General features: G+C 29.8%; 2 protein-coding genes across 8 annotated transcripts in view; one reads left to right on the forward strand and one right to left on the reverse strand.

Moving 5' to 3' along the window:
- LOC108721305 (protein Star) overlaps window positions 1-5,345 on the reverse strand; it is a 9,119-nt gene extending 3,774 nt beyond the window's left edge. The window contains exons 1-3 of one of the 7 annotated variants that reach the window (XM_018445787.1): window positions 5,158-5,345; window positions 1,786-1,949; window positions 224-253 (exon numbers count right to left, since the gene is read on the reverse strand). In XM_018445787.1, the coding sequence (XP_018301289.1) occupies window positions 224-253; window positions 1,786-1,945 (190 nt within the window). In that variant the 5' untranslated portion in view covers window positions 1,946-1,949; window positions 5,158-5,345. Of the gene's footprint in view, window positions 1-223; window positions 254-518; window positions 877-1,785; window positions 2,137-2,636; window positions 2,658-3,683; window positions 3,707-5,042 lie in introns of those variants that run through there. The other 6 variants (XM_018445786.1, XM_018445782.1, XM_018445785.1 and 3 more) reach the window with 6 other exon arrangements.
- A 2,122-nt stretch (window positions 5,346-7,467) lies between these two features.
- Window positions 7,468-10,798, forward strand: LOC108721312 (eukaryotic translation initiation factor 4E type 3). The gene is made up of 6 exons (XM_018445800.1): window positions 7,468-7,777; window positions 9,224-9,344; window positions 9,862-9,969; window positions 10,092-10,214; window positions 10,292-10,391; window positions 10,451-10,798. The coding sequence occupies exons 1-6, from the start codon at window positions 7,629-7,631 to the stop codon at window positions 10,483-10,485; spliced, it is 636 nt and encodes a 211-aa protein (XP_018301302.1). The 5' UTR covers window positions 7,468-7,628; the 3' UTR covers window positions 10,486-10,798.
- The last annotated feature ends 1,498 nt before the right edge of the window (window positions 10,799-12,296 follow it).

The following is a 12,296-nucleotide window of genomic DNA, read 5'->3' on the forward strand; positions in this document are numbered from 1 at the left end:
TATTTAAGCATTAAAGATCCAGCTTCCGTTGTAATCATTGAATTTCTAGTTTATCGCTTGTGTTCTCATATATGGTTTAAAATAAGATTCTTATTGCAATAGGAAATTATACAATTAGTTGTTTATTATACAAAACACATTCGCTGAAATATAAAGATTACAATACACTGGCATTTATTAAGTATTCGTTTAAAATAACTTACATATGATTAGAATTACTTACTACTGGAAAAGTTGTACCATGTGTCCAATACTGTAACAATGACAAAAAGAATATATGTTGTAATTGCCTTTGAAGTGAAGAATTATTTCTTTATGATAAGATAGTACACACACAATTTTGAACGTGATACAATTTTAAAATAAAATTTGAATCCAATTTCGGAGGTTTAAGTTTGGTAATTCTGATCTCATTGGGTAGAGAGAGGTTACTACCAAAGGAAAAAATCAAACATGCATCTTCAAAATTGGATTTAAATTTTATTTCGTTCAGAATTGTATCATGTTTAAAATTGTACCATCGGGTTCGTTAAGTGGCTTGCCGCTCGATGCGGTTGACTCGCAATCTGTAGATCCGGGTTCGATCTCACTTGCGCCCATATATATGCGATTTTTCGCGTTTAAGGAGCCAAAAATGACGTCATATATCTGGTGATTAAGAGGAGTCATCAGCGCCGTTCGGATTCGGCGTTAAACTATAGATCCATATAACTAACTCTGAGAGTGACTTTGGTGATTGATTCGATTGTTTATATTTCCTTATCTCTTATCTCTTTTTAATCGACCATTTTCATTGTCGTCAGAGTAAATGTGAAATTTCCTTCTTCCGATGTATTGTAATCTTACCTTAGAGAAAAAAGTAAGGGAACATAATGTTCCTTTGACCGGTTGTACTTTTAACCATTTGAATTTATAAAAAATCTATTGGATATTTTTAAAAGTAAAAATATGTAGTTTGTAATACGAGTACCAGAGGTGTTTTATAACTTATAATTATAACAATGAATAGAATTATACTCCTGTGAAAAATCATTTATTGTTTTCAAGCGTTGTTGTATATATATTCTGTCTTATGTTGGAATTGCCTAAAATGTTAAATAGATATTCAGAAAAAATTATTTAAAACTTAATACTGTCAATCTTAACCTATAATTTATAAAAGTAATAACAAATAGAAAGTAAGCAAGCGTTGTACCTTTAATCAATAACTGATATTGTATCTTAGATTAGTCAATACGACGTCGGATAATCATTTAGTTTAGTTATCTCACCTCCAATATTAATAAAATTATGCTCATTAGACGCAATTTTGAACGAAATGAACCAAGGACACTATTTTTCAGGTTCAATCGTTTCATACAAAAACGAAAATCACGTCTTTGTATGGCAAAGTTTATTTTTATGTATTTTATATATAAAGTTGTATATGGTGGTAATAAAAAGACATTAAAAATATAAATAAAATTAAACTTTTGTTGAATATCTTATCTTTATACACACATTTTATACATTGGTTAAAGGTACAACACTCTTTGATCAGAGGTACAACATGGGTGTTTGACCAAAATTCAATTTTTTTTCTATTGTAAAAACAGATGTACAAAACATAACAATTTAAATCTATAAAAAATATATGTTACTATCAACATTTCAAAGAACATTTTAGAATTTTTTTGAATTTTTAGACATCAAAATACAACTTGCACAAGAAAAAAATGTCAAAATTGGTCAAAGGTACACCACCTTTGCCTATATTCGGAAAAAAATTCTTTAAAAGGTTCTCACCTGCTTGATAAAGATCTGCGGGTACATCGTCCAGGTACGTATCACGTATTATTGTATTATTTTCAACAAATGGATACTTTGTGATAAGAACAACGAGAACAACGCACGAAATCAGCGCGATCAGAAAAATCCACTTTCGGCGCGAATAGTAGTTTGACATTTGCCTATACACATGTTGGTAGTTATACGCGTTAGTTTGCATCTCATTGGGAAATGTAAAGAGTAATGTCGAGTCGTTTCTTCCACGTAGCCACGAACAAACGAAATGCGACTTAACAGAAAGTCACAGGCTGTTATACGTGGCTTATCATCATCGACGTTTAAACATCGTTTACCGCATTGACCCTTTTTCTAGAGAAAGAACTAACGGTAACGCATTCGTTTATAGCTATTTGGCAGTCTAAAAATTTTTACGCGCTGCTAAGTATAAATGTAGCAAAAAATTAAATGTGGCAAGAACACAGTTCTGTTTCTTTAATGAAATTTTAAATCATCTTGTCTTTGGTTACATAACACTTTAGTCTTCGTGAGAATTACACAAAATTGAAAAGTAGATTAGAAAAGTAGAATTTATAATGACTTAAAAAACCTATTGCGCATACTATTGAACATACGATAATAAGTAAGATAATTATTAGACATGTATATATAGAGTACACAGTAATTCCGTCTGAAATTTAAATTAGTATATTTTTTTACGTTAAAACTGACCTTCACGAAAATCGAATAGAATAGAAAAATGAAGCACAAAAATATAAACTCTGAATTGACGAAAGACCGAAAGATCTTTAACACAATATCATGAAAACTATATAGTATATACACAGGTAATGAAACAATATAATACATACAAATACAGCACCGTAAATGTTTTCCTTGCGAATTACAGTTCTTTAATCTTCGATAAAAGTATGAATTCAGTAGTAGAAACTCAATACGTCAAGATAATACAATAATCGGAAATCGATAAATTTAGAGATAAAACTCAAGCAAAGATAAAAATACTAATCAAGGCCACACTGAGAGAAAACTAAATAGTTCTAGCAATTATAAATTTGGCAACTTTTGCAATTGAAGTACCTGTAACTAGTTTTACAAAGTAATAGAAACTAAAGTAGTGCTGAATGTCATAAAAATATAGTCACGGTAACAAATTGTATGCACTATTAATTGGTAGTGAAATAGTGACTCAACTACATTGAGTAGTTACTTGGACTTCATGCAAATAGATACAACAATTACATTTTTCTAGTTTAGATAAAAATTTTTAAAGTGTTGCTCAGTACGAGTAGTACGCGGCTTTGTCACCAAAGGGACGTAGCGGAGTTCAGTTTCTCCTAAGAAGGAATCCACAGCTTACAATAAAAGGCGCAGCGTTGGTTTCAAACTTGGAAGACAAAAATAAATAAGAAATGCATGCACAAATTTGTAACTATGTATTATAAAGCTTTAATAACAACAATAAGTAAATTAAGTTAACTAAGAAAATATAGTAATATTAACCATTTATAAATTGATTATATGGTTAATGTACTATATTTTCTTAGTTCACTTAATCTAGTATTCTTATTATTATAGAATTTAATAATATGTATATAGTTGAGGCGCTATTTCACTACAAATTTATAGTTACTGATACGACTTTTTTCTCTGAATGCACTAAATAAAATGAATAATCGATTAATTAAAATAATTCAATATTGAATCCAAAAGGCTTATCTAACAATAAGTCACGAAAACTTTCCATATATATTTTTTTTTATACATCAAACATATAAAATGTGGATTAATATACGTTATGTATAACTATAAATAAATAAGTTAAATAAATAAGCGACAATTTCTATTCATGTTATAATAAAACGCAGCATGCGTTTTGCATTATCTCCATTACTTACCTTGCTCTATTATTCTCAAAACTATGTATAATGTCTCATACAGCACTGAAAGTTTTCAGAAATATCTCAGAAATATTTCAACTGAAAAGTGAAACGTTTCATAAAAATTGCAAAATATGTCTGCAACATTTCTGAGACAGCTCTGGAATAGCAAAATGTCCGCAATTCTTGCATATGAAATCTTGTTGAAAGATTGATGAAATGTTACAGAAAGAATTTGCAATCTTTTTGAAATATTACCAAAAAGTTTTCAGTTACTTTTTAATACTTCAAAAATGATATTTACTTGATTGATACTTAAATAATATTTTAATTTATTTTGTCGACATAATAAATTTAAATATTATTTAAGTATCAATTAAACATATATTTAAATATCATTTCTGAAGTACTTAAAATTTATTAAGAGTTTTGTAATCTGTTTACAAAACTTATTAAAATAAACTTAAAGTATTTCTCAGAAATGGTAAATGTATCGCCAATTATTAATTAATCACATTATATGTATAAACACATATACATAACCACTATTAGAAAAATGAAAAGTCACTTACACCTGCAGTTTCCACACAATATCAAATTATTCATATATTAAAGTTTTTCGAAATTAAAGCAGAACAAGTCATTCATATACAAAAGTTTTTCACAATTAAAGTAGAACAACTCACAATAACATCAAAATGACATTAAACTAAATCGTGATTGATCAAAAAATGATTTTTAGTAAACATTTTGGAACTATTTTAACATCATGATGATTTTTTCTTCTGTTTAAATATGTTTTTCAATTTATTGTATATGATAGATTTTAGAAACATTTCTGTTAAAATATTTCATATGACATATTGCAGAATATTATTTTCAGAATTGTTGCACATGAGATATAAAAGATTGAAACATTTCTAAAAATTTTCCGTAACAATCGGTACTGTATAGGATATAATTTTCAATTTTTTCCCAGAAAGACTAAAATGCTTTTAAGCGATATAGACCCGTTTCTATCAATATAGATTAACTTTAATCTTGGTTCAACTTACTCTTCATCTTTTTCTAATTTCTAGAAGTAGAAAGAGATGAAGAGTTAGTTGAACCAAGATTAAAGTTAATCTACGTTGGTAGAAACGGGCCATAGTATGTATTCTATCAAAAATGATTAACGCTACATTTTCCCGCTGCATCTTTCAAAACTTCCGTTTTGTACGTCCTGCCAAGATTATCATTGGATTGTCAATCATTGTTCGACTGGACATACTTCGGTCGAATCTTTTACACACGCTGGTCAAATTTAATATGCACAAGTCCTTTAAAGGGTCAACGTTTTAAACTGACTATAGGGCAGTCGCCTAATACACAAGGAACCTTTCGTTTCGTGGCACAATGTACGCGCGCGTGTGGCAAGCTCGATGCTACGGTAAACTAGAAGAATACATCATACGGCTTCGATACGTGAGATAAATTTAGCATGGGCGTTTACGTGAGCGTGTTGTGTCACGGTTCGCGAAGCAACAGTGAACAAAACGGCATTCCCGTTCACAAATGATGACGCCTTCGGACATCTCCGAAATGAAAGACGCGGAAGAAGCGAGAGACTCGCCACTCACTGCCGTATCCCGACCACGAATATCAACGAGTGCCATCGGCACTATAGGCTTGAAGATACTCTTTGAACAAGTCTATCTATAGGTGTGTGTCTGCCTGTGTATTGTGTTGATGTGCTTATACAGGGTGTTCCAAAATAAACGAATTTAATTTAATTCTCGAGAAGCAGTTCGCCTGATAGCTGGTTATGACAGATAATCTATTTAAATTAATAACGGAATTTCCACATACTACAGGCTAAATTTTTAAATTAAAATTTGATGCTTATGAATCCCTTTCTTTTTTAAAGAATATATCAATTATTATTGAATATTGTAATTGAGAAAAGAAAAGAAAATATATTTACGAGATACAAATGAATGATATTTTTTTTCTACTATACGGATATTTATAATTTTTTCATTGATGATATGTAATTATAAATTTTTAGTCAGATTGTTGGAAAAGGCGAAATAAGTAATGCCTCAAAAATTAACATTTCTTTAAACTAGAATGGATTTGATATCCGTCAGTTATAGGTAAGTATTAATGACAAACTCGAAAAATGTGAAAAATGTTTCTTTAAAAAAATATAAAAAATAATATCTTTAAAAAACTTTTTCAATATTAACGTTTAATCCTTTTAAATAAATTCTTATAAAGTGAAACATTTGAAAAAACGGAAGATAAAAATGCTCGCTTATTTGCTGTCCTATATGAAGTGAAATCGCTAAATGACACACATGTATCTGGCACATTACTAGCAGTTATGAAAATAATATACAATCTCACTATCACACATGCTGAGCACAACGTGTATGTGGAGTACAAAAATTAACTTCTTTCCAAGGTGGATCAACTTATCTATTATTGACGAATGTTATTACTGATATTAGACATTGGCGTGTAGTCTCTGCTAAGAGCAAAAATACAATGCGTTAAAAACTAGGACTTCTTTACATAAGAAGAGCATCGCGTGTCTTTGCATGCGTCGTGATGACAAACACATGACTTGGGGAGTGTATCACATTTTTTTCAATCATTCATATTATAATAGATCCGGCGTTTATCTATTTAAACGATGTATGTAGACACGATAGCTCGAAAGATTCAGTGCTAGTTAAAGTCAATTGTTCTACCTACTATTAACCCGATTAACCCGATTGTGTAATGATAAGAGTTTAATAACAAGGCATATTTTAAGAATACCCGGTCATGTCCTTATGATATATCGAGTCAATTTTTAGTCGGGTAACTAACAATATTTCAGCAGATTATGCGAATTTTTCTTCTGTTGCTGGTGAAGTTTGGAATTTAAATTGATATAAGGAGAAAGAAGAACGGAAACAAAAAATCATCCTTTGCAATTATTTATCAGAATCTTTAACATTATATTAAAAGTATATATTAAAAGTATATATTAAAAATATTATTTTATAATTAAAGTAAAATGTTAATGATAAATTTATTAATATTTAAATATCACATAGATAGATTTATAAATATTTAAATCTTGCGAAATAATATCAACACAATTTGTATTACATTTTTCTTAACACGATATATAGAAGAGCATTGACATTATCGACCGTTTTTAATCAACCAACATGAATATTTAAGAATAATGCAATATTTAATTCTTCAATTTGTGGTTATTCCGTCTTCCGTAAATGTGTATGTATATTCTATGTTAAATTATATTATATATTTCTGTGAAATTTCATTTTTCTGTGAATAGGAAACAGTCGATAACGTCAATGCTCTTCAATTATCTTGAATTATATGGAAATTATTCAAATTCAAAGTTAATTTTTTAGAATAATATTTCTTTAAAATAATATTGCTTAGTTTGAGCGCACGAAATATATTAGAAACATTCCAAGAGACCTTTATAAATTAAAGAAAACGCTTTTTTTTATGTAAAATGCAACATATATTGATTTTTCTAACAACTACTACATATTTCTTCTGTGATTGAAGATGATTAGCAATTGAAGATGATGATACATAAATTATTTATTGATTCAAAAAATTTCCAGATTTAGCGTTTATTAGTGATAACTTTCAAGAAAATTCCTACTCAGCTTTACGTAAGCGGAGAATGCATTCGAAATAGAGATTAAAAGTGAATTGATTTAAACGTTTGCGAAACGTTCGATGAAACTTCATCCAACTTCAAACGCAACATCGGAGCGCGCTGGTCTCGAAGACATGCCATGTTCTGTCGCACATCCGCAGCTATATCTCCTTTTTTTTTCTCGGTCGACAAACGTCATCGGTTCTCGCTGCAGTCATCGACAGTGACGGCAACGGTGATCATCACATGATTTTAGACGTTGTAGCGCTGCTGCATCGTTCGTTTCGAACATGGCCGCGGCGGAATGTGAAACGAAGGAGGGCACCTCAGCGGACCTGTTGAAAACGCCGGTGCTGTCGGACGAGGCCGTCAACGTAATCCAGAAAGATGAGGACTCCGGCATTCCGCTGCAAACGCCCTGGACCTTTTGGCTCGACAAGTGAGAGGAAACGCGGTGATTTTTTTCTTTTTCCTGCTCCACTATCTGATGCATCCCAACGCGATGATGCATTTCGATCTTATCGTCGTCGCTCTTATTAAACATTGACACTGCAAACGACGCTTACGAGAAATGCCGTCGAAAAATCATCGGTTCAACATCGACGAGATCGCTATTCCTGATTTCTCTTTATTTAAATAATCCAACGTGCGATGCAGATACGCGCAAAATTAATTTACACTTTACGTCTTCACAAACGCACATCACTCTTCTGTTCTCGCAACCGCCATTGCATCACAAAGGAAAAATTCATTCGTATACATTCATATTTATGTGTTCTATTAATAAATTACGCGATACACGTATTTATCATTGAGTGCAATTCAAGGGAATTTTAAGCATTTAATTATACGATTATACAGAGTATTATACAGAGTATTATAAAAATAAAATCAATAAATAACGTTGGGTATAATAAATGACATGTAAGTTTTTTTACTCTCTTTATTATTATTGAACAAATATATTTAATTGTTGTTGTACAGATAAATAGTAATTACACAGTACATTTATAAGCGAAATAGAATTTTTCCTCTTGATTTTTATTTGTAAAATTTAAAGAAACTATTGCATTCGAAAGCACCGATGAATTTAGACAAGTATAAATAATTATATTCATGATATAATTACATACATCATAATTTACTTATATTTCCTGTTTCAAATAACGTTTCTTATCACCGTATCGAAATTTATTCTTAATTCATCTAATAGTCTGATAATAAAGTTCTCGGATTGCAGTAATAAAATAACACAAACATCTCAGATAACAAATTATTATATTTTATCTTTCAAAGTAATCTTCCTCATGACATCAATATGCTTCACATATTTTTGATACTAAGCCTTACAACTTATTAAAGTCTATAGTTTGAATGCTATTCAGAATACTCATCACATTCCTTTATATATCTTCGACGTATTGAAAATTGTTACTTTCAATGTTTTGAGAACGGCATGAAATCTGAAAAAGTTATATTCGGCTATGAATGGGTAATCTTAACAAAACCAACAATTTAAAAAATATTTTGAAGCTTTGTATCAAATAAAATGTGTGAAATGTATTGTATAAAATAAAACATGTGAAATGGATTGGTGTCATGGGGAACTACTTTGAAAAATAAAAAATATGATATTTTGTTATCTGATTAATCTGTGTTTTTCTATTGCTGCAGTTCGAGAACTTTATTATCAGACCGTGTATGTATAAACAAAGAATAAATAGTATTATTCTATAGTTTATCTAATTTTACCTCTTTCGTTTTAATTGAGATTCCCTATTATCATTTACTGAATTGTATCTCAGATGCAAGAGAGAAAGAATCAAATTATTCCTATCATAAATTTAAACACGTCGCTAATTCGAAACAATTACTAAATTGACAGAGCTATTCCTGGTACAACCGCTGAGGAATACAAAAACAACTTGCAGAAAATATATACCGTAAATACCGTTCAAACTTTCTGGGCAGTCTTCAATAACATACCAAATGCTGGGGACATGCAGGTATGATAAAAAATATTATGCAAAAAAAATGTTTTCCGCGTATATTTTATATTTGTTGTAAATTCCACTAAATTGTAGCAAATGAAAAAACTTATTAAGAGAGAAAGAATACTGATTTTATTTGGTAAAAATAGTTTTTTATTTGAACTGTTTTAATAAAATATTTATATATTTCTATGAAAGAAAAAACTCAGTATTTTTTTATTTTATTAACATAACAAGTCTTCGTATAATAAGAATAAATTGATAGTAACAAAAGTTTTATCATCCTCATATATACATACACATATACATATATGTATGTTATATATGGAATTTTAAAGGTAAAGTAAGAAAGATTATTATAGACGAGCTATATTTAGAATTGACATTAATTATATTATTGTTATTTAAATTATATTATGCTATTTAATATCTAATTATACTATTTGGCACTGTATTATGATACATTATCATATTATTTGTCATTTAATTTATTATTTATATTTCACAATAAATTATTTCTTTTTGCCGTCAGGTTAAATACAGTTATCATTTAATGAGAGATGACAGATACCCTTTATGGGAAGACAAAGTAAATCAAAAGGGTGGTACCTGGAGATTGAAGTGCCATAAATATGATACCGTAAATATTCTAATACATTTATACAAGCATAAATTTTTATTCAGATAATAGTCTTCTTATTTTCCTACACACAAGACTTTAAAAAATTGATATCTTTGTCTGACAAATATTTGTTTTTTTAGGAACGTGTGTGGAAAGAAGTAGTACTTGCAGCCATCGGGGAGCAATTTGCCTCGGATGTGGCGCAGGATGATGAAATTTGTGGCGTGACCGTATCTATCCGTGATAGGGAGGATCTCATTCAAGTACGTATGTCGGGAATCAAGTAGACAGCAGCATTTAAAAAAACATAATCAGATAGAATTAAAAGTTATCTTTTTAGATTTGGAACGTAAACGCTGATCTAGTATCAAAAGCTACGGTTTTACCCAAAGTTCACTCTCTAGTGCCTAACGTAAACTTCTTGGGAGAGTTTTATAAACGTAAGTGCTAATATTCTTGTATTAAGGAAATTTACAATTAAAAAATATTTCTTTTTCAGCTCATAAGTCCCATCATGCGTACGGGAGACATTAAATATACAGCAACATTGTGATGAAGATTATATTGAATCGTTAAATATATTATATTATATAAGATTATATGACAATAACGAATATATGTTTATGTGATGTATAATAATGTTCGTATTATCGAGTAATATGGACAAAGTCCCTTCTGTACTCGAAACACAGAAGATGTGCTGAAGAGAGAAAGAGAGTTATCATTATATATATGTGTTTTAAAAGTTTGTTACTTGTGAATTTTGTTTAAATGCGCATTATTAAATGCGTTACGCACTGGATTCGATATTCTTGTCGAATCAAATTGCTGTTGTAACCGTTTTATAAACACGAAATATATTTTTATACTTACTATGTGTGTTTATATTCTCTCAAAGCGACATAATTTTAGATAAGACCGCATAATATTTCGATATATTATATCTCGACACATATGAGTTTTCGTACTCTTATAATCACACATAGTCTACACTCTATACGAAACATGGAATGATTGATTATTGATTAGGCCGGTTAAAATGTTTACGAAATTTGCAAGTCGTATTTTTTTAATTCGTGCATGTTTTATATGCGGTAAACTACGCACTTATATGAGAGTGCGATTTGCGTAGGAAAGAAGATGTCTGGTGCCTGCCTCCTGTTGAGTTATTAATTACAACTCATTACTTACACCTTTCAAAATTTATCAACGATACATCAAAAATAATATTTAAGATTCTCGAGAAAATAATACAAAATCCCGCGACAAGGTGATTCGCGCATCTATTAACATACATATAGAAATTAAGTGTTGACCCTGAATTTGATGAAGACCTGAAGAAAGTGTTTACGCGCGGAAAAGTACCATGTATGTAGATTATCCGTCTGTGAATTATTTTACCTTAACTCTCTGCTTGTAATTTTTTAATTCGAGAAAAATAACTTATGTGAAATATGAATCTTGTTTTCTTGGATAATATGCTTATCAGAACATTTTAATATAAAGAATGTGTGAATCGGGAATATAAGAATTAACTTGAAGTTGAAATTAGGTGGAGGAATGTGGCTCTGTCTCATATAACAGCGAGAAGACGTCTTTATTTTCTCTCTGCAGAGAAAATAGAGAATTTTTTTTGTCTGGACCAGGTATTATCAACCAAATTTGAATGACAGATGCTGGAGTTTCTTTGGCGTTCTATTGAATTTCTTGAAGTATCTTGAAAAACAAATTTGAATGTTTAATTAATCTCTCTAGAAAACCAATAACATTACGCGACTACTTGGCGCCGAGTTAACATTTTATGGCTCCTCGATATTATTCACGTTGACGTCAACAGGAGGATGCCTCTCGAAGATAAAATATAAGTTTGTTTAAGCAGTCAACGTCTATTAGATTAATTTTAAATCAGATTTAAATTATGTCTCTAATTTGCATTTTTCAATTTTTATGTCACATTTTAACAGTGTCACGAAAAAATATTAAAATTCAATCATTCACACTGTTTACACGAATCACTCTTACGTTAATTAAATACAGCTTATATAACACATTATTTTTCTTTAAAAAAGTTATTATAAAAAAAATTGATTAAAGTTGAAATTTAATTATATTCAATTATATTTAAAATTATCTTTCAAAACGAGATTGACGTATTTTTAATGCCAACTGCAGTATCTGCAAATGAAAGGGTAAGAAAAAATCTTGTTTTATCTATTAACACACACTTTTATTTTCATTATTTAAGCGATATTAGTTGTACGAGATAGAAAGTTTGACCGTTAAAAAGAGAGGTAAAAAGAGAATTCCTTCTAGCTAGAAAATATTGACTTAGCGTTTCGAACTTA

The sequence above is a fragment of the Mycetomoellerius zeteki genome, unplaced genomic scaffold (genome assembly GCF_001594055.1).
Source record: "Mycetomoellerius zeteki isolate Tzet28-1 unplaced genomic scaffold, Tzet1.0 scaffold167, whole genome shotgun sequence".
NCBI classification, from domain to species: Eukaryota; Metazoa; Arthropoda; class Insecta; order Hymenoptera; family Formicidae; genus Mycetomoellerius; species Mycetomoellerius zeteki.

What these genes read in the sequence shown, in the direction of transcription:
- LOC108721312 (XM_018445800.1), top strand. Translation starts at nt 7,629, where the DNA reads ATGGCCGCGGCGGAATGTGAAACGAAGGAGGGCACCTCAGCGGACCTG. An exon ending in TGGACCTTTTGGCTCGACAA is followed by an intron (nt 7,778 to 9,223) that starts GTGAGAGGAAAC and finishes CTAAATTGACAG; the next exon opens with AGCTATTCCTGGTACAACCG. An exon ending in AGTGCCATAAATATGATACC is followed by an intron (nt 9,970 to 10,091) that starts GTAAATATTCTA and finishes TTGTTTTTTTAG; the next exon opens with GAACGTGTGTGGAAAGAAGT.